The 22,291-nt window shown below is 47.6% G+C and overlaps 1 protein-coding gene across 1 annotated transcript in view; it reads left to right on the forward strand.

Annotated features, from left to right (window-relative positions):
- Positions 1-18,745, forward strand: part of Plat (plasminogen activator, tissue type) — a 25,795-nt gene extending 7,050 nt beyond the window's left edge. The window contains exons 2-14 of the mRNA XM_059244281.1: positions 4,314-4,401; positions 5,397-5,439; positions 7,960-8,097; positions 8,488-8,598; positions 8,902-9,076; positions 9,919-10,010; positions 11,496-11,670; positions 13,091-13,176; positions 14,398-14,593; positions 14,716-14,852; positions 14,953-15,093; positions 15,545-15,708; positions 17,852-18,745. Coding sequence (XP_059100264.1) covers positions 4,327-4,401; positions 5,397-5,439; positions 7,960-8,097; positions 8,488-8,598; positions 8,902-9,076; positions 9,919-10,010; positions 11,496-11,670; positions 13,091-13,176; positions 14,398-14,593; positions 14,716-14,852; positions 14,953-15,093; positions 15,545-15,708; positions 17,852-18,010 — 1,692 coding nt within the window. The 5' untranslated portion in view covers positions 4,314-4,326 and the 3' untranslated portion in view covers positions 18,011-18,745. The remainder of the gene's footprint in view (positions 1-4,313; positions 4,402-5,396; positions 5,440-7,959; positions 8,098-8,487; positions 8,599-8,901; positions 9,077-9,918; positions 10,011-11,495; positions 11,671-13,090; positions 13,177-14,397; positions 14,594-14,715; positions 14,853-14,952; positions 15,094-15,544; positions 15,709-17,851) is intronic.
- Positions 18,746-22,291: the final 3,546 nt, after the last annotated feature.

Raw genomic sequence — 22,291 nt, forward strand, 5'->3', positions numbered from 1 at the left:
TGAGATGAGCACGTATTTCAGAAGAGGATTCGACTGACAAATGCAGATGTGCAGGTTGCACACTACCCAAGAATGCCCGTCAACACCACGCTTCCTGGAAATCTAGACCGAGCTTTATTGGCAAAGCCATGTACCCCGCATTTTCTAATTCATACAACAGAAGCTATGTCAACTTGCTGGACTGTCACTAAAGAAAGTGCTCTTTTCAAATCCATAAAACCCAATTTTGTGCAAGGGTGGGCCTGCCAGAGCCAGGACTTTGGGACCTTAGAGATGACAGTCTCACAGTCATTTTACCAACCCTCTCAGTATTCAGGGACAACAGCCCAACCAAAGTTAAGACAGACATCTTCCCTGCCTCCCCATCCCTTCTCTTCCATTTGCTCCTCCCTTTTAGTCTCTCTCCCTTCCTTCCTCCCTCCCTCCCTTCCTCCTTTCCTTCTTTCCTTTTGCTTGTTTATTTTGTTTCATTTTAGTTCTTTAATAATACTGGGAAATTACTATATATGCAACATGAAGAGAACACAGAAAACAATTTATATATTTGTACTCATAAAGCAAGCCTCAGATGGATTCCTAAAACCCTACCCACGAGCACCCATGAACACCTCTGGTGGGTGCCTAGAGTCTATGGAGTCAAACTCTCACCCTCTGGGCCTTGAGTTTCGGTCCACACTTCTACTGGCTGCTTTATTTTCTGTCCCAGCATTGACTGTGACCTCCATACCCAGTTTCCACAAAATCAAAACAAGCTTCCAGGTTTCCCTCCCCTTCTTTCTCCTGCTTTGGGGCTGCACTGTTTTTCATCTGGCTTGTGACTAACTCCCCTGTCATCCTCTTAATGCCATGTGGCCCATCCAGCAGCCTGCTAGAATTCTCTCAGTGTAGAAAGAGAGATTGGTTGTTTATGTGCAACTCATCTTCACTGGCTCAAGGCCCAGCAAGGCCAAAAGCCCAGATAGATGCGAGCAAGTGACAAGTCCTTAACCCTGAGCTCCTGTCCCTCCTGTAGAGAAGGGACTTACTATGATGCCATGCAGCCTTTGGAGTCTTCACAGCCAGCCCTGTCTGTGAGCTCCGCCTCTTTATCTGCTGCCCCTTCTGTCCTGCTGTCCGGAAAAAGAGCTGGCCTCTTGGGGGAGAGCAGGGTGCGCATATGCATCATTGATGCACTTTTTTACTCTGTAATTGTCTGACATCTAGCAAGCCCCGAGTTAGTTGGGTACGGTGGCGGACTCCTGTCATCCTAGTGTGGTGGTTTGAATGAGAATGACCCCCCACAGACTCATATTTGAATGCTTGGTCTGAAGTTGGTGGAACTGTTTGGGAAGAATTAAGAGGTGTGGCCTTGTTGCAGGAAGTGTGTCTTTGGAAGTGGGCTTTGGGGTTTAAAAACCCCACACTATTCCTACTTTGCTCCCCACCCCATCCCCCACCCCCACCTCTGCCTCATGCTTATGGATCAAGAGGTAAGTTCTCAGCTACTTCTCCAGAGCCCAGCCTGCTTGCTGCCATGATACTGCTATGTTGGTCATGAACTCACCCTCTGAAATTGTAAACAATCCCCCTCTTAAATGTTCTCTTTTATAAATTGCCTTGGGCTTGGCACTGCGTCTCTTCATAGTAATAGAAAGTTACTAAGACACCAGCACTCCAGATGCTGAAGCAGGATTGGACCATTGCCCTGTCATCAAGACCAAACTGGCTACACAGCCAGATCCTGTCCCAGAACCACAGAAACAACCCCAGTAACTTAGTAGGTTTCTAGAACAGAGACTAGAAACCCCACCCCACCCACCCCCACCCCACCCCCCAACCCCCAATGGGCTGACTGGCGTGTAAAGAGGAGGGGTTGAGTCATTGAGTCACATTTGCAAAAATGTTCAGTTTCTTCCTGTCCTCCAGGCCACCAGGTACTAAGGCAGGAAAATCAGGGGGTAGCTACACTGAACTCTAGCGACAGAATTAAGGGTGAATTGAAGTGGAATTTTGGGGAAACTGGGAAAGAGAAAAGTTAAAGGAAGCTGGGAAAGGGAAAATTCCCCGTGAAAAGATTCCACATGCCCGTTGGGGTGGCCTCCATCGCCACTTCCTTCCTTTTGGAATTGTCAAAGGCAGAAAGGTGCTATAGCCCTGCTGGCCCCCAGTGAGGAAAGGCTTCCCCAGCCCCCAGTCAACCCTGCTAGGGGCAGGTCAAGAAGAGCAAAGATCCTGGGAGCCCTTCCATCCCTATCAGGGAGAATAGTCATGGAGGGTGGGTCCAGCAGGACAGGACTTCTTGTGAGCTCATCTCCAACGCGCTCACTCTCTCCCCACACAGCTTTTTGTTTCCTCCCCTGGGTCTCTGTACTTCTTCCTCTGAGGCTTCACACTCCCTCCACTGTGGCCATCACCATCATCCCATCATGCATTTTCTTACTGAACCACTTTCTCTGCTCCTCTACATTCTCCTTATAGCTCTGTGCTCCCTCCCTGCAGCTCCAGATGAACACAGCAGGCACTAGTCTCCCAGCTCAACCTCCTTTTCTGTTTTCACCTTGGAGCCGAAGGGATCTTGGGGCACGTGAAGAGGCTAGGTGGCACTCCAGAAAGGCTGTCCTTTTCAAAAAGCAGAGTCGGCAGGCAGGATGGATGCTGGTAACTTCGGAGCCAGTGGCTTGGGGGGGCCTAAGTGGGTAGTGGTGGGAATCAGCGTTGTTGTGACTGAAGGGAAATGAGTCAGGGGAGGAAAGTCCTGCTTTGATGCTGTGGACGGAGGAATGAGAGGGCTGGCCAGACCACAAGAGAACCGGGCCAACTAACCTACTTTCAGCCACCAAAAGCAGAAAGCATGGGGGAAGGGGAGTGGAGACTGGATGGGGGTGGGGGGTCAAGAGAGATCCCGTTCAGTGAGCAAACAGAAGATGCCACCACTGTTGCTGCAGATCTGCTCTTCACCAGATCTGTGTGTCTGCATAAAAAGAGACAGGTGTTCCAAAGGGAACTGGGGCCAACATGGAGGGAGCCTCCCCTTTGATGGGAGAAGAAGGCCATGCCTCAGAAGCAGGATTGTCCATTACAGTTACCAAAGCTGGGGCATCTGAGGCAGGTCACCTGGCACCATGACATGCCAGTAATAGAATCTCCACAACTCCTTCTGAGGTAGTTAGTGTGGTACAGAGTATTATTTTAAGGAGTGTTACTTTTGTTTATGCTGTGGAACATTTGCTTAATGATGCAAAGATGTGTTGCGTTGTTTTTTGTTGCATTTGTTTAACTCCGTGAAGCTGTGATTCTTTGCCTGTCTAAAACACCTGATGGTCTAATAAAGAGCTGAATGGCCAATAGCGAGGCAGGAGAAAGGCTAGGTGGGGCTGCCAGGCAGAGAGAATGAATAGGAGGAGAAATCTGGGAGAAAAAGAGGAAGGAGAGAGAGAAGGAGGAGGATGCCGGGGCCAGCCATCCAGCTACACAGAGTAAGAAACAGAAAAAGGTAAAAACCCAGAGGCAAAAGGTAGAAGGGATAATTTAAAGTTAAGGAAAGCTGACTAGACACTAAGCCAAGCTAAGGCTAGGTGTTTATAATTAAGAATCGGCCTCTGTGTGTAACTTATTTGGGAGCTGGGTGGTGGGCCCCCTAAAAGAGTAAAGAGTGAAAAACAACAATTAGAGAAGACAGTACTGTGACTCCTAGCTCATCCCAGGACAGGGGTTCCCTCTCAGGAAGTCAGGCCCAGGTGATGTGGCCCCTGAGTGGCCAAGAAGTGCCCGAGATGGTCTGACTTACTCTTCGGGCCACAGGAATGCTTGGGAAAAACCACTTCCAGCAAACATTATCTATCAGCAGATAACTGCGTAAGCAAATCACGGTCTCAACAACAGACTGCCATTCAGCCTCCAAACGGGCAAGAAGTCTACAGTGTGGATGACCTTTCAGGACATCGTGCTAAGTGACAGACACTGTATGAGCCCATGTCTGTGATGTACGCAATGTAGTCAAAATCACAGGCACAGAAGGTAGAACGGTGGTGGCCAGCGGTTGGGAGAGCAAAGAGCCATTTATTAATGGCGAAAGGATTTCGGTTCACCAGGATAAAGTTCTGGAAATGGGTGGTGAGATGAGTGCATGGCTGTGTGTATGTGTTTAATGCCATATATATACAGACAGACAGACAGACAGACGTGTGTAAAATCTTCCAGACAATGTCTGTAAGAGTCAATGCTGAAAGGCTCCCCTGAAATAAAGTCACAGGGTCCTGAATTTCCTACGGTCCTTTGCCCTGCCACATCACATGCGTAATTGCTTTTGTTTTTTTTTTCTTCTAAAACTTAAGGGACACGGAAGAAATGGGGAGCCAAACGAAGACCAAGCTGTTGTGTGTAGTGCTGCTTTGCGGAGTGGTTTTCACACTGCCTGGCCAGGTGGGTCCACCTCCATGCCTCACCCCGGTTGGACCACCAAGCTTACAGATGTTCATGGTGTGACCCAGCGTTCATGCTTCTCCCAAGTATGTCGGGTTGGGAGAAGTTCCGAGCAGTGGTCACAGACACACCGCACACACTCCCCTCTGGGTAGGATACTTACGATCCAAGACCGGGCAGCAGAGTCCGAGCGCGTCTGTGACTGAAAAGCTCAACGCTGCTTCTGTGCCTTTGACTGCCTTCTTTAGAGCCAGTTTGTTAAAGAATGTGTGTGCCAGTGAGTAGGGTGGTACACATTTGCAATCCCACCAGTGAGGAGGCCGAGGAGGTGGGGAGATCACAAGTTTGACATTAACGTAGGCTTCAAAGAACCAAGGCCTAGGGTGAAGCTCAGTGGGAAAGAACTTGCCTAGGGCCGGGATATGGTCTGCAGTCGGGGATGGGGGATGGGGGGTGTATTTGAATGCATCCATAGGGTACTAAGAAAAGACAGGCATCGTGAACCACCGAGTAGGTATGCTGACAGAAGCTGCACCCGCTTTCCAAAATCTCACCTCAACACAGGGGACTGTGGAAGGCCAAATGGGCAACAGCTGGGCACAAGATTTTGCGAGAGCTGTAGCTACATAAAGCATGCAAGTGGATTCCCATTCTGGAATCCACTATTCATGCGCCACTACTTAAATATAAAATGACCTCAGTAGAATTGGAGTTTCAGTTCATTGGTCACATTGGCTACATTTTAAGCAGTCTATGGCCACATGGGATTAGTGACGACAGCATTGGACAACACAAATCGGAAGCATTTCTGTTGTGCCCCAAGTTCTTCTGGGTGGCATTAGGTGTGTAGAAAGAGCAGAGACTTTGACAAAAAGGTAAGGAAAGGGTGCTCTGTCCAGAGACCACTTACCTGAAGGGGAGCTCGTGAGCAGATGGCTCCTGATTGGTCTTCCCCGGCCTGCACTGACGTCTCCTCCATCCTGGTCTCTTTGCAGGGAATGCACAACAGGTTCAGAAGAGGAGCCCGGACCTACAAAGGTAAGGGGTGGATGGGGAAGCAGGCCCAGGCCTCATAATGCTTTGACACTCATGGGGTCACTCTTCCACCCAGTACCGGCTTGTGGGATGGCTATGAGATCTTCCCAGGTGATTCTGTGGAAATGCCTGCTTACTCACCGTTTGTCAGGCAGCTGGGGCCAACCAGCCCAGTTTCCAGGGGAACCTAATCAGGCTGTCCTGGGATAATAAAGCTGGTGACATATAGCTGTGTGGGGGTGGTACATACATGCCTATAATCCCAGCACTTGGGAAGCTGAGGTCAGTCTGGGCTGCACAGCAAGACCCCGTCTCAATATGGCTCAAAGCATTTGATACAGAGATGAGAGAACAGCCCTAAAGGACATAGATGACTCACAGAGGCTGCCAAGGTCCCCCAGCAGAACCTGGGGATGCGTTGCTGCCCAGTCCTCTAGGTGTTCCCAGCCTGTGTCCACTTAACCTCTGCTACCATCCCTGTGTTTCCATCGCTTCCTGTTGGTAAAATCGGAATAACTGACCTGGGCTACCTCACAGAAATCTTCTAAGTTCCTGTCTTGAGTTGATTCTAGAAAGCAAAGGTTTCCATCAGGATTCCAAGAAGAGTAAAAAATGCCCCCAACGGACTTTCTTGACTGGAAATCAACCAGCTCTAAGTCCAGCCTCAGGTCCCTACCATTCCCCCCCCCTCTCTCTATCTCTCTGCCCCTCCCTCCCTCCCTCTTTCCTTCTACCCACTCATCCCTCCCCCAGCTCTCCATTTCTCTCTCTTTGTCTTTCTCTGTCTCCTCCCTGCCCTCCCTCCTCCTCACTCTTTCTTTTGTGAGGTGAGGGGGTGCCAGGCCTTTCTCTCTGTCTCATTTATTTTCTTTCTTTTTAATTTTTTAGTTTTGTAATTTGTTTGTTTGTTTTTGGAGATGGAGTCTCCTTATATAGCCCAGTCTGGACTGAGTCTGACCATGTAACTGGTGCAGGCCTCAAACTCAGCAATCCTCCGGTCTCCACCTCATAAGTGCTGCGATGACAGCCGTGTACCACCAAGGCTAGCTTTGGAACACTCCTCTAAACTCCAGAGAACAAAGAAAGGGGTTCAGTGTCCCAAGACTGTCCCTTGTGGTGCTTTCAAAGCTCCTGTTTGTGGTAGAGAAGGAACTAGAGGTATGCAGAATGGAGCAGCTCTGCTCCAGATGTGGCCTGAGAGGGGAGCGGCCTCCCTGAGATGCTGTCCCTCATGTAGGCCCAGCCTCCTCCTTGTGGATAACAGCTCTCCCTGGGGTGGGGTTTATCTGCAAGGCTCTGCTGTTACTGGAGAAAGCCAAGGTGATTGCAGGCTTAGGAAGATGATTGGAGACCTTTAGGCAGCTTTTGGAATCTGGAGCCTCGGGGACTCGAATCTTTGTCCCTTCAGCTTGAAGAGGAATAGAATTCCTCGGTACCACTGGGTGGTTTTTTTTTTTTTTTTTTTTTTTTTTTGGTGGACACTACATGAATAATAAACCTCAGCGGAGTCAGTGTCTGACTCAAAGTAAAGGAGACAGACAAAACACAGGCAGATGTGCCCTCTTTCATCCCACTTTCAGTTACCCTGTGGTCCAAGTCAATACTTCTTCAGAAAAACGGTTGCTAAATGCCTGCTATAGTTTTATTACATGAAAAATCCTATTAAAGTAGCACATTTTCGGACAGACGTAAGTGCCAGTTTCCCTTACTTTAGCGTAAAGTGTTTTTTCTGAATGGTAATACTCTACAGATTGGAAACCCCGGTAGTGAGTTACACAGAGAGGTATTGTTTTCGCTGATTTTGTTTGTTTTGCTTTTGCAAGACAGGGTTTCTCTGTGTAGCCCTGGCTGTTCTGCAACTTGCTCTGTAGGCCAGGCTGGCCTTGAATCCAAAGATCTGCTTGCCTCTGCCTCCTGAGTGCTGGATTAAAGGCATGCACCACCACCACCATCACCACCACCACTGTCCCCCAACTTACCAACTAAAGTGGGAAAATAGACTATTACTTAGTATAAATTTATTTTAATAGTCAAATTATCTCAAAATAAAGGTTCATCTAAGGAAGATAATAATAAAAGAGTTCTAGTGGAAAAAAAAGTATTTGCTATCATCATCATATTTCTGAGAAATACACAGTAGATTACAGTCACCTGTATCTACTGGGGATTGGTTCTAGGGCCTCCCTGGGGTACCAAAATCCACAGATGCTTAAATCTTTTTTTGTAAAATGACATGGTATTTGTGCAAAACCCATCTTCCCATACACTTAAAGTCACTTGTAGATTATCCATGGTATCTAATATACTCTAAATGCTATGGTCCCAGATATAAAAATAACGGGGCACTATGATGTATTTTGTAAGGAATAGTGACAAGAAAACCACACATGCTCAGGACAGACTCTAGGCCTCACCACAGAGCTACAGAGGGTTCACTGTGTGTTGAACGCAGAGTCCGGAGTGGTAGGGCTTTCCTCTCTTCTTGCGTGTGTCCTGACGCGCCCACCCTGTTTTGTGCTGCAGTGACCTGCAGAGACGCGCAAACACAGACCACTTACCAACAGCATCAGTCCTGGTTGCGCCCCATGGTCAGAAGCAGCAGGGTGGAATACTGCAGGTGCATCGGTGGCTCAGCGCAGTGCCACTCCGTGCCTGTCAGAAGTACGTACCATCTTCTCAGGGAGGCTCAGGCTCACGGCCCCAAGCCCTTCCTCAGTGCTTCCTAGCACAGTCAGATCTTCAGCATGTTTTGGGTGTGATCTGCCCAGGCAAAGGTGAAGGCACTCCAGGAAACTGAGGTGGGAGGGGGTAGGGGTAGGGGTAGGGGTGGGGGTAGGGGTGGGAGGAGGGGGTGGGTGGAGCCTTCACTTGCCCAGCCTCAGTGTCCACATATGTGGAGCGGGAAACAATACACATACTGTGTAGTCGGCAGTGGGGTTAGTCGCGCTGTGCACTGTGGAACGGTGGCTGACATACAGAACACTTTTGCGATTTTAATTCCTATATTTTTGGAGCGGCTTTGAAAGTAGTTCGGGGTTTCCTTGTTCACAGGTTGCAGTGAGCCAAGATGCTTCAATGGGGGTACGTGTCAGCAGGCCCTGTATTTCTCCGACTTCGTCTGCCAGTGCCCTGATGGATTTATTGGGAAACGCTGTGACATAGGTGAGCGCTTTGGTTGGGTGTGTGTGAGCGACATTCTCCTCGCAAACAGACCAGGGAAGGAAAGGAACTGTGTGCTGGAGGGCAGGGGACAGGGGAGGAGAGATGAGGTCATTTCGAGAAGGACAGTATTGGGCCAAGCGGTCAGAGCCTGAAGTGTCAATCAAGGTCTCTCTTGGCCACAGTGTGACCCTGTCCACCCAGCTCACGATGAGCTCCAGGGGCTTCAGCAGCCAGCCTGCTCCACTGTGCTGAGGCAAGGCAGAGGTTCCTTTGAGAGCCCTTTGGTGTCCTTTTGTCAATCAGATACCAGAGCCACATGCTTCCAGGACCAGGGCATCACCTACAGGGGCATGTGGAGCACAGCGGAAAATGGGGCCGAATGCGTCAACTGGAATAGCAGTGTTCTCTCCCTGAAGCCCTATAATGCAAGGAGGCCGAATGCCATCAAGCTGGGCCTTGGGAATCACAATTACTGCAGGTGAGAGGTGTCTTCCACAGGGTGAGTGTGTGTGTGTGTGTGTGTGTGTGTGTGTGTGTGTGTGTGTGTGTCTGGTATTAAATATTACATTCAGAGGAAGACCTGGCCAATTGATCATGTATTCTAGAAAAGCAGAGCTGATGACCCTTAGACAGGCAGATATAGATAGCTATATAGATATGTAAATGCATACATTGCATAGACATATGTAGATGGGTAGAGAGATGATAGATTCATACATGCATACATAAATAGACACATAGATGATGGCGATAGATATATCAATGCATTCATCTATCAGTGACTGGTAGATTGGCACATGGATGGTAGGTAGATAGAAGAGGTAGATTTGAAGGCATCAGTTCACATCTCTGGGTAGGCATCTGAATCTGTAATTGTAGGGCTGGGAACAGGCAGGAACTGCCATTGCTTTTCTTGGTGCTTTTCGGCCTTAAACTGACAAGACAAAAATGCACCCTCCTTGTCTGGGATAACTTAAAACTCAACTGATTGTGGATGTTAGCCACAGCTACAAAACATCTTTATAGCAGTACCTGGGTCATTGTCTAATTATATACCCGAGACTATAGGTCAGCCGTGTTGACACACGGGCAGTTATTGTACACACTTGTCAACTTGGCACCCTTACACATTTCTTTATAACGTGCTTAATCCCCCAATCAAGGGCGCAATGAAGTCATACTCGTGCCTAACATAGTAAAAGTTGACAGCAGTTGGCCCGTGATGCACTAACCTTGCCCCTAAACACGTGTCTAGTCCTTGGGCCAGGAGGAGAGGCTTTCTGTTCAACCCTCACTGTTCCTCCCTTGCTGATTTTTCAGAAACCCTGACCGAGACGCGAAGCCCTGGTGCTACGTCTTCAAGGCAGGGAGCTATACTTCAGAGTTCTGCAGCACACCAGCTTGCCCTAAGGGTAAGTGACAGCTACCCTGCACCTTCCCCTGAAGTATCTCCAAGGATTGTAAATCTAACTGTCCTTTCATGCCCAAGGAAGGAAGGAGCAGGCTAGGAGCTAGCCAGTGTGGCTGCGGAGTGAAGCGGCCGAAAGGCTATCTCCTCAACCAGCCTGTCTGCTGGCGGTTTGTTTAGCCTTGGGCTGATTCCCTACCTCCCATCAACATCCTCATCTATAAAGCATAGGATGAAGCTGAACCCATGGTTTCTTGTCCTTTTGGGTTGTTGGGTTTTTTTTTTTTAATTATTTCTTTTAGTTTTTGAGACTATAATTATATCATTTCCTCTTCCCTTTCCTGTCTCCAAACCTTCCCACATACACTTTGCTGCTCTTTTTAAAACTCATGGCCTCTTTTTTTCATTAATTGTTGTTACATGCATGCATATATATATATATATATATATATATATATATATATATATATATACACACACATATATACATATATGTATATATATTCTTAACTTTAGTTACTTGTAGGTATGTTTTCAGGGCTGTTTGGTACCGATAACCAATTGGCGTGCTCTCCCCTGGGGGAGACTATATTTCCCGTTCTCAGCTTTCCTTATTTGCCTGTAGTTCTCTCTGCCGGGCTGAGGCCTCGTGGACTTTCTCCCACCTGCTTGGCAGGTCTCTTGTTGTTGCTCTTGTTTAGGCAGTCATGTTGGTGAGACTTTATGGGTGTGGCTTCTGACATTCCTAGGAGACTCATAGCAAGCTCCTTGATCCTCTGGCTCTTACGCTGTCCTTCCGCCCCCTCTTCCCAAATGATTCCTGAGCCTTGGGTGCAGTATTTGTATCCAATGGGACGGGCCTCCACAACTCTTCGTTTTGATTGGTTGCGGTTTTCTTTCTATAATGATTTGTCCCTCTGTTCTGAAGAGAAGTTTCCTTGATGAGGGCTCAGGACTACACTTACCTCTGGGTATGAGGACAAATACTTAGAATGTAATTAGGGATTGTGCTGGTTTAGCAAAATGGCTGCTATAGGCTCTCCTCCAATACCATGACTTTAATAGCCCTGGGTAGCTGGCTAGCTTTCCAGTACCAGGCATGATTTCTCTTGCTGATTCCTTCCACCTCTGGTCAACATTAGGGTTCAAGGATCAGGATAACTTTACAGGTACCTTTCCACCATAGTGAAGTAGAGAGGCCGACTTGGTCAGTTTCACACAGAAGGGAACAAGGACAGGGTGGGGCAAATAGACGGAAGTGGGTAAGGCTGGCAGAACAAAGCTGAGAAGGCAGAGCTGTCAGCATGACCCCACGACAGCGCCCGGGCCCCCTCATCATGGACTGTCACAGTAACCCCTCTAATGCCTTCACAGCATCTCCCAGCACCGTCACCACGGGTGGAACTCACCCCTTCCTGCTGAACCTCTGCAGCTTGCTACATCAACATTTAACCACTTCAGCTTTAACTTGAGATATATTTTGTTCCAGGAAAAAGTGAGGAATGTTACGTTGGAAATGGGTTAACCTATCGTGGCACCCACAGCCTCACTACATCTAAGGTCTCCTGCCTCCCGTGGAATTCCATGATCCTGATAGGCAAAAGTTACACGGCATGGAGGACCAACTCACAGGCACTCGGCCTGGGCAGACATAATTATTGCCGGTATGTAGCCATGATCTAAGGGAGTCAGCTCCCATCAGAGAGACTGGGTTATCAGGTGGGAGAAGATTCAGTGTCAAGCATGAAAGATAATGGACATTATCTAGACAAACCTGTTAGTTTTCTACAATTCAACTTATTTTTTATATACATAAATCTTTTTAAATTTTAAAGATTCATTTATTTTATGTATATAGTGTTCTATCTGTATGTATACTTGCATGCCAGAAGAGAGCATCAGATTCCCATTAGAGATAACTATGAGCCACCGTAAGGTTGCTGGGAATTGAACTCAGGACCTCTGGAAGCTCTCCAGCCCTATACTTATTTTTGAGAAACAAGATACATCAGTTTTGTTATTTTTGGCAGGAGTGGGGTATATGTGTACTCGTTAGTGTGGGTGTATGCACATGCATGAAGGTACATGTATACATACATGTGTGTGTGTGTGTGTGTGTGTGTGTGTGTGTGTGTGTGTGTGTGCGCGGCCTGAGGTTGACATCAGGTATCTTTATTCTTCTTGATTTCTACCTTTATTTTTTGAGACAGAGTCTTTTACTGAACCTGAAACTAATCTACTAAACTAGGCTGGCCACTGAGCTTCAGAGACCCGCTCTCTGCCCCGAAACCCCTGCCTCCTGCCCCCACTGGGATTACAGGAGCAGGGGTGCCATGCCTGACCTTTTTTTTTTTTTTTTTCAGACAAGGTCTCACTATGTAGACAAGGCTTGCCTGGAACTCACTGTGTAGACAAGGCTTGCCTGGAACTCACTGTGTAGACAAGGCTTGCCTGGAACTCACTGTGTAGACAAGGCTTGCCTGGAACTCACTGTGTGGACAAGGCTTGCCTGGAACTCACTGTGTAGACAAGGCTTGCCTGGAACTCACTGTGTAGACAAGGCTTGCCTGGAACTCACTGTGTAGACAAGGCTTGCCTGGAACTCACTGTGTAGACAAGGCTTGCCTGGAACTCACTGTGTAGGCAGAGACCTGCCTGCCTCTGTCTCCTGGGTGCTAGAATGAAAGGTGTGCTCCACCAGACCCAGAGCTGCTGGCTTTTTATGTGAGTTCTAGAAATTCAGACTCTGGTTCTCATGAGAATGCAGTAGGCACTTGACCAAATGAGCCATCTCCCCGGCCTACGCCTACGATACAGAGATTTTGCAAACAAAAGCCCTATTCTTTCCCATTATGTTCTATTGTAAAAACCTCTCCACAGGGCAGCTCCAGTTCTCCCCAACACTGTGTCACTCATAGAACAAATGGAAGCTCAAAGGAATTCTCTTCCCCCAGGGTGGGCCTGCTAGAGTCCAGCAGAGTTTGGGGGTCCCTGCTCCTGGCTTCTTGCTTCTGCCACGGGACTGGCCTCCTTCTATTCCTGAGATGTGACTGTCACTGAAACTCTCAAACTCTTATTTTACAGGAATCCAGACGGGGATGCCAGGCCTTGGTGCCACGTGCTGAAGGACGGAAAGCTGACGTGGGAATACTGCGCTATGTCCCCATGCTGTAAGAGACACTCCACCACTCCCCCTTCCCCAGGCTCACCTCTTCACTATTTTCTCTGCCACCCCCTGTGTCTATACCACCGTCTTAGCCTCTGTAACCTCTGGACCTCCAGGAAGGCCAGGCCTTTGGGGCAGCGGTGACTGAAGCTAGGGTGGACAGTCATACTTGTCCAGATCTGTCGGGGGTAATAAGGAGGGACATAAAGGAAAACCAATATGTCACTTTCTCTTCAAATGCAATAGGCCCCAGCTTTTCTCTCTGGCTACCTCTGTTGAAGGTGGTGATAGTCCTGGTGACCGTGGAGAGAAAGAGGTCTCACATTGTGGCTCCTTAGATAGCAGCTGTTACATTTCTCTAGTAGCCTGGTGACAGGGACACTTTAGTGTCCATTTATTTGAAAATGCCCTCAGAAGTCATGTGGCCTACCGAGTTCAGTGCCTTTCCACATCCCCATGGAGCCCAGTTAACACAGGGGAACTGAGTTGATAATGGAGAACGGGAGCCAGAAAATTCAAGTTGGCACATGTCCCCTGCACGAAAGTTTAGTTTGGAAATTGCCCAAGAATAGATTACTACCCCGTTCCCATGAACACACGGTAAGCCAGAGTGTTCCTCTAAGAGCCAACTCTAATTAGAAAGTAAGGCATAAACTGAGCTCCCAGATAAGGTCATTTGTGAAGGGTTCATCTCAGGAAGTCCATAAGGACCTCAAAGGCTACCGTGTTAATAAGAGCCTTGTGATGCAGGGGGACTTGACTGGCCTTGAAGGATAGATCAGGCAGAATAGATGGAAAAGAAAAGGGGTCTCAGAAGGAAGTCTGCAAGCCTAAAGCCTATGTGTTATCTTAAACCAAGAAATCACTGTAGGCAAGATCGGAAGGAATGGTGTACAGAATGTACAGAAGAAAGATTCCCAGCTTTTGGAGTCAGACAGACTTGGGGTCTAGTCCTGGTGTTACTGGACCCACCAGTGTAAGTTTCCCTGCCTTCCTGCAATTTAGTTGGGAAGGATTAAGATACACATCTATGATATCTGGCAATCACTGCACTCAGCAAAGGAAAGGTGTGGCTTTTGCCATCATTCTGCACCAGCGTGCCGAAGGGCAGTAGCCTGTAAAAATCAAGGTTCTGACAGAAAAAAAAGCTATGGTGGATTCTCTCAGCTTTGTGCTCACACTGCAGGTCTGACCCCTTCCCCCTTCTCTGTTCTTTCCTCTCCAGCCACCTGTGGCCTGAGGCAATACAAACAGCCTCAGTTTCGAATTAAAGGAGGACTCTTCACAGACATCACCTCACACCCTTGGCAGGCTGCCATCTTTGTCAAGAACAGGCGGTCTCCTGGAGAGAGGTTCCTGTGTGGAGGAGTGTTGATCAGTCCCTGCTGGGTGCTGTCTGCAGCCCACTGCTTTCTGGAGAGGTATGGGCTTCCCGTTCTCTGAGGCTTCGGAGCTAGTGGCCCATGGGAATCACTCATGGCAAACACCAACCGCAATTAAAAAAAAAAAATTACAAAACATCGTAATAATGTTTTTCTGCCAGGTTTCCTCCCCAGCATCTTAAAGTGGTCTTGGGCAGAACATACAGGGTGGTCCCTGGCGAAGAGGAGCAGACATTTGTGATTGAAAAATATATAGTCCATAAGGAATTTGATGACGACACTTATGATAACGACATTGGTAAAATGCCATTATTTTCACACGCCCTTCTTTCTCAGCCTGGTCCCTCCCCTCCCCCACCTCCCTGATTCACTCTTCTCCTCCTTTCTCTTGCTCCCAGCATTACTGCAGCTGAGGTCAGATTCCAAACAGTGTGCCCAGGAGAGCAGATCTGTCAGCACGGCCTGCCTCCCTGACCCCAACCTGCAGCTTCCCGACTGGACAGAGTGTGAGCTGTCTGGCTATGGCAAGCATGAGGAATGTAAGTGGAAGGAAGTCTTGGTCCCATCCTCATCTATCATGTGGTAGTCAGGCCGGTGGAGGGGAAGCGGCGGTCACACAATGTTCTGGTCCCCATTCTGGCAGGCGAGGACTCTGCCTGTCTGTATGATGAGAAGCTACCATCCGCTTCCTTGCATTCCCGGGGACACTGTGTGCGGGTCACAGAAAGCTGGGACAGGGAAGCGCTCTGAAGGGCTTTACAGTCCAGTGGAGACAGACAGGAAGGGTGTAAAGGTGGATGTGTTCTTAGATACTGGAATTATACAGGCTGAGTCTGTACCCTCAGCTTGCATCTTGCTTAGTTGTGGGACCCTGGGTGTGTCATTCAGCTTTCTAATAATGTCAGCTGTTACTGGAAAAGTCAGCTTTCTCTATCCCAAAGGCTGGTAAGTGATGCTGAGACCCTAAGCCACCTGTACCTTCTCTTCCAGCGTCCCCGTTCTTCTCTGAACGGCTGAAGGAGGCTCATGTTAGGGTGTACCCATCGAGCCGCTGTACGTCACAGCATTTGTCTAACAAAACCGTCACAAACAATATGCTGTGTGCCGGAGACACCCGGAGTGGAGGCACCCAAGACCTCCATGACGCCTGCCAGGTAAACACGCTGTCCAAACACCCTGGGTCCTCCTCTCTGCCCTGGCAGCAGGTTCTTAAGCAGGGGGAAGAGTAAGAGCCACGCTGGAGGGTGTGACACTTGGGAGCTTTGAAGAAGAAAATGATAGAGAAAGGTCAAAGCTCCTCAAACTTAAGAAATCAAAACTGCAGGGAACTTCTGAGTTTGTGGACAGGAAACCCCACCTAGCACAGGATTTCCCTGTGAGCCCCATTGAAATGATAGGTAAAGCAACATAATTAAATCTTTGTCTTCTGAAGGCGTTGGGGAACTCGGACCTGCTTTGTAGGATGAGGAAAGGCATGCCCCCGGGATGCAAGATACTGATAGAATGTGAGAAAAAGTTCTTAAAGTGCCTGGGAAGCAAAGCGTTTTAGGTTCTCAGTCCTCACTGGACTTGGTACTCACATTTCCTAATTACTAAGGGGCTAGGATGTAAGCACAGAGTAACCACTGATGTAAGACCCAGATAGTAACCACACAGAGCAACCACTGACGTAACACCCAGATAGTAACAGGCAGAGCATCACTGACATTAAGACCCAGATAGTAACCAGCACAGAGCATCACTGACATTAAGACCCAGATAGTAACTAGCACAGAGCATCACTGACATTAACATCCAGATAGTAACCAGCACAGAGCATCACTGACATTAAGACCCAGATAGTAACCAACACAGAGCATCACTGTCATTAACATCCAGATAGTAACCAGCACAGAGCATCACTAACAGTAACATCCAGATAGTTACCAGCACAGAGCATCACTGACATTAACATCCAGATAGTAACCAGCACAGAGCATCACTGACATTAACATCCAGATAGTAACCAGCACAGAGCATCACTGACATTAAGACCCAGATAGTAACCAGCACAGAGCATCACTAACAGTAACATCCAGATAGTAACCAGCACAGAGCATCACTGACATTAAGACCCAGATAGTAACCAGCACAGAGCATCACTAACAGTAACATCCAGATAGTAACCAGCACAGAGCATCACTGACATTAAGACCCAGATAGTAACCAGCACAGAGCATCACTAACAGTAACATCCAGATAGTAACCAGCACAGAGCATCACTAACAGTAACACCCAGATAGTAACCAGCACAGAGCATCACTAACAGTAACACCCAGATAGTAACCAGCACAGAGCACCCGCTCACATTAAGACCTGGATAGTAACCACCTGATTAGGAAAAGTGAACTATAGCTCACTGAGGCCATACAACTAATTAGTAGCAGAGTCCCAATCACATTTTATTTATTTATTTATTTATTTATTTATTTATTTATTTATTTATTTAAGAGATGGATCTCATTATGTAGTTCTGGCTGGCCTGGAACTCTGTGTAGAAGAGGCTGGCCTCGAACTCACAGAGAGCTACCTGTCTCTCCCTCCGAAGTGTTGGGGTTAAAGGTGTGTGCACCACCATGTCACCCACTCAAATCAGATTTTATAAAGCTTGAGCGGTTTTTGTTTTTGTTTTCTGGGTGCTTTTTTTTTTTTTTTTTTTTTTTTTTTTTTTTTTGGTTTTTCGAGACAGGGTTTCTCTGTGTAGCTTTGCGCCTTTCCTGGGACTCACTTGGTAGCCCAGGCTGGCCTCGAACTCACAGAGATCCGCCTGCCTCTGCCTCCCGAGTGCTGGGATTAAAGGCGTGCGCCACCACCGCCCGGCGTTTTCTGGGTGCTAAGAATGGAGCTCTTGGCTTTTTCAGAGGTCAGGTGACTGCTTTACTGCTGAGCCACACCCCTGCTCTGAACAGTTAAGTCTGTGGTTTTGGGTTTTTAGTGGATATTTATTTATTTATTGGTTTTTTGAGACCAGGATCTCATTCACTGTGTGGTCCTGAGTGGCATGGAACCCTATTTGTAGACCAGGCTGGCCTTGAACTAAAGAAATTCCCCTCCCTCTGCCTTTGGAATGCTGTGATTAAAGGCATGTGCCACCGTGTCAGGTTCTTAATGCTGTTTTACCAGAATTAAGATACAGTTTAATCTATAGCCTCAAGTCTCCCTCCATGAACCAAGTTCTCTGAGGGCTGCAGTCTTCGTACGACAAAGAGCCATCCAAATACTCTGCCATATGTACAAACAATCTATGCTCTTCCACAGGGTGACTCCGGAGGACCGCTGGTGTGTATGATCAATAAACACATGACCTTGGTTGGTATCATCAGCTGGGGCATTGGCTGTGGGCAGAAGGATGTCCCTGGGATATATACAAAGGTTACTAATTACCTAGACTGGATTCAAGACAACATGAAGCAATGACTAAGAAAACCCAGCTCCTTGGATCCGGAGGAGGGTCTGCCTTCCTCTTCTATAGAAAACACACCTAAAAGGCCAAACGTTCTTTACTTTATCATCTTCCTAGACTGCCACTCGGCAGAGGGACGGAGGGTCTGTAGGAGAGGACGTAGCGTTTATCTATGACAGGTACTTCACAGTTCCTAAGTTTTCAGGGACGAAGGTCTGACTTTAGGATAAAGTCTGTCTGATGAGAAGATGGGAAAATGCCAACCCTCCCATAACTCTAGGATTTAAAAGAGAAAGGTAGACCAAAGTCCACTCTCCTGGTCCGCCATTTTGTACACTGGACTACAAGACACAAGATCATGTCTCAACAATAAAACACAGCTTGATCTTTCAGGAGAGAAGTTTGCATTAGGGACAAGGATACATATTTATAGTTACAACAGGGCCCAGCAGAAGAGACAGAAGTGTTGGCTGGCCAGATCACAGCCCCATAAAACCCTTGAAATCAAATATTCTCCACGTCCTTCCCACTCCTCAACTCTTGGGAGGTATTCCTTTGTATACAGTGTAAATCTTTTTATCTTTATAAACATTATAGATAGTTGGGAGAACTATGTGATTTTAATAATTGATGAAGCAGCATTAGCATATTTATATATTAATCTATTTTAGTTTTTACTTTGTTATCATGACTTTGTATTATATTGTACTTAAATAATAAACCCAGAGGTATTTTTCACACTTTTCAAATGGTATGTATCCATGGTTTATTTGTGTTCCCCGTTCTTTTTTTTTTTTTTTTTTTTTTTTTGGAGTCAGTTGAAAGACTTCCTTTCAAACATGGGAAATCCTGCTTACCCGCAAGGCAATATTCTGGGTGCCACCAACAGTAGAAACAGGGTGGGGAAAGCTGGCATGGGCAGGAGGCATTCACAGAAATGAAGTAGATTGGAGCCGGTCCCAGCACAGCAGAGAACTCACTAGAACTCAGTTGTGAGAGTGAGAAGGGGTCATCGGGAACAGTAGGACTCAGAAGGGTTTCACACAATGGGTAAGACTGGGCAGCTGCAGGCAGGCCAGTCCTGAGACCCAGGATTTCACTATTGCAACAACAACAAAGACCTGTCGGTCAAAGAGGCAGTAGAGTACAGGGAATGACAGACAGTCTGTCTTTATTACATGTGGGGGAGGGCAGTCTTATGAGTGCCCTGATGCACACGCGAAGGTCAGAGGGTACCCACAGTTCTTTGCTTCCACCATGTGGATCCTGGGGATTAGACTCAGGTTATCTGACTTAGTGGCAGGCACCTGCAAATACAGCACTGGGGATTGAACTTGGGACTTTGGGTACACTAAACCAGTACTCTACCACAGAGCTATATCCCCAACCTGATCTGAACTTGATCGGGACTGTAGATCGGACGCTAGGGACTCTGCAGGGCAAAACGAGTGTTTTGCTCCAGGAGGTGATGAATGAAGAGGGATCTGAAAATCAACCACACTATGACCACAGACTGAGCTTACTCTGCATTACAGCTGCATTACTCTGTGGACAGTAACTACAGCAACACAGAGGAAGACAAACCCCAAGCCATCCTGTATCAACACAGCAACAGCTCAACTGATGGTCCATATTAGACGCTACTCTCCCGATTGCTTTCCTCCCCTCATTCTGTTTTGTTTTCTGCTCCTCGGAAACAATTAGTTCACAGACTAGTGCACACTAGCATGCTGCTTACATCCTGAATGTTCTAGTAGCTCCTTTAGTGTGTGTGATAGGGGTCTGAGGGTGTGTCCACACACAGCGCAGGTGTAAAGGTCAGAGGACAACTTTCAGAAGTCATTTCTCCCCGTCTGCCACAGGCTGGATCAAACTTTAGGCCTGGTGTGGTGAGCGGTCTTTGTAGCTGACCTCCTGCTGGCCCTTGCACACTGTCTTACCACTCATGGAACACAACCTCTCTTCCTGCCGTGGTCTCCAGCTCACATCGCCACATCTTAGTCCCAAGAATCTCTCATGATGTAATGATTACTCTCGGGTGTGGCTGGGTAAATGTTTCTTTTAGGAAGAAATGTCTTTCTTATCTCTTGAGGGGTTGTCAGTACTGCCCTGTTAGAGGCTCTTAGAAGAAAAATAGTTTAAACTCACAAAAGAAATTCACTGTAGCCCAAGAACTTAGTGGGGGAGTTGAGTGGTTTCCCAAAATCTCTTAAGTCTCCAGACCAGTTCCATCAATTTGAATCAGAGACTAGGTCACAGATTTCTTGACTTCACGTAAGTCTGCCTTCGTGTTCTGATCTAAGAACTACATCTCATCCCATTCCCGAAAATGCTGCTTGAGGACAGCAGTAAGCAAGGATCCCAGGCCTGCCCAAGGCCGCTGGCTCCACCCCTCCCCCACCCGCTGGGCAAGCTTTTCTTCAGACCCCAGGGTTAGTGAGACCGAAGCCAAAAAGCCTCCTGGGATGGTAATACAGAGTCAAAAGGCCCCAACATTCCCGAGTGGAGTCCTGGAAACCATACACAGATGAAGACAATTGCTGACTCTTACAGAGCAGTGTCCAACAAGTCATATGAATCACACTGAAGGGTCAGAGTAGCATATCCCTCCCTGCCCAGTATTGGTTAAGAAATGCAGGGTGCAATGTCTGGAATTCACCAGAGGAAGAGAGTGAGTCAAAGGGAAAGTAAACGCTGCCCCATGAGTCCTGGCTGATTAATAAAAGAGGCCAACAGAACTAAAGAGCAAGTATGGTCCTAGGTAACTCTATGGGTTGGTTTTGGTTGTTAAAGACCAAAGGAGCACAGAGCCCTGGCCCTGCCCCTCCCCGCCCCCCAGACCTGTACCTCACAAAGTGTTATAGACTTTCAACTCCATATATGAAAGCTGAACACACAATCCTTAGTATTTAAGACCTGCTTGGGTTTCTCATTAAATTCCTTTTTAAAGCCATTAACAATTATAAACGGTATTGGTGGTACCTGGTCACCACCTACTGGCCTAGAAGGAAATATAAGTAGATACCATTTCCTGCTCCCCATGCCCCCAACCATCCAGACTAAGGGAGGAATATAGCAATCAGCCCTGATCCTGAAGGAACATGTTCCAAGGTCCCAGTGGGTGTCTGGAGACAGACAGCACCTACCCCTACAAAGTCTGTTTCTCCTGTAAGTTGTATACTACAGGCAGATACAGGAAGGCATCAGTGGTGACCACTGGCAGAGCAGAACCAGCTAGACTCGACAGGTGTCTCTTGTTCCAGGGAATCCCCAAGTCCTGGTGCAGGCCTCCGCACAGCATGAAGGAAGGGCAGCATCAGAATACAGCTTTTCTTCCATCTCCCTCTGCGACACTGATGCCTTTGCCATTCACCTCCAAGGCGCTGCAGGGTCAGAGTAGACCTGTAATGCATTTCTTCCTGCTTAAAATTGCAGTTAGAAGTATTGTTTTCGCTGAGATCTCAGCAGACATCACACACGATTGTTTTTATTGGGAACTTTGAATTTCTCAGTGAGAGGAAGCATTTTCTTTCAACCTTCTTGGCTTTTCTTTGACCCATCCAACCCCCCTGCACTACTACCCTGTGAGTGAGTGAGGGTTCCTTGAGCACAAAGAGTTAATTAAGAATGAAGACAGGCTCTGAGTGACCAGCAAGCAGAGTGTAGACACGGGGGCAAGGCGCGATTTGTGTCCAGGGAGAGACAGTGTCTGACAGGGTAGGATGGGATGGAGATCAGTTAGAGACTTCATCAGGCTGCTCAGAATGGTACACAACTTAAATGTTACCTTTTCCTGGAATTTTCCATTTCCTATTTTCAGAATGTAGTTGCTAGGAAAGTAGGGAGGGCACCGTACTAAAGAATGTCAGAGAAGGGGCAACAACCTGGTTCCACGAGTAAACGTGCTTACAACCATGCCTGATGACTTGAGTTTAGTCCTCAGGACTCACGCAATGGAAGGAGAGAAGTGACTCCCTCGAGTTCTTGGATTCCCACATACAGGCTGTGGCATATATAACCCCCCACCCCTCCCACAAACATGTACATACATATCCAAGTTTAATGTCTCCGAGAAACAGAAACGGAACTTTGAACAAGCACCACACACTTCCAGGGAGTCAACAGAAATCTGTAGAAAACCAGTTTAGACCGTGTCTACATGTCGATGTTGGCTGGCGGCCCTAGACCCCATGTGGTTGTTTGAATGAAAATTGCTCCCTGTAGGCGCCTATGATTGGATACTTAGGGCCCAGTTGGTAGAATTGCATGGAAAGGATTAGATGTGTCTTTATTGG

This window comes from Peromyscus eremicus, chromosome 17 (genome assembly GCF_949786415.1).
Source record: "Peromyscus eremicus chromosome 17, PerEre_H2_v1, whole genome shotgun sequence".
In the NCBI taxonomy this organism is placed as follows: domain Eukaryota; kingdom Metazoa; phylum Chordata; class Mammalia; order Rodentia; family Cricetidae; genus Peromyscus; species Peromyscus eremicus.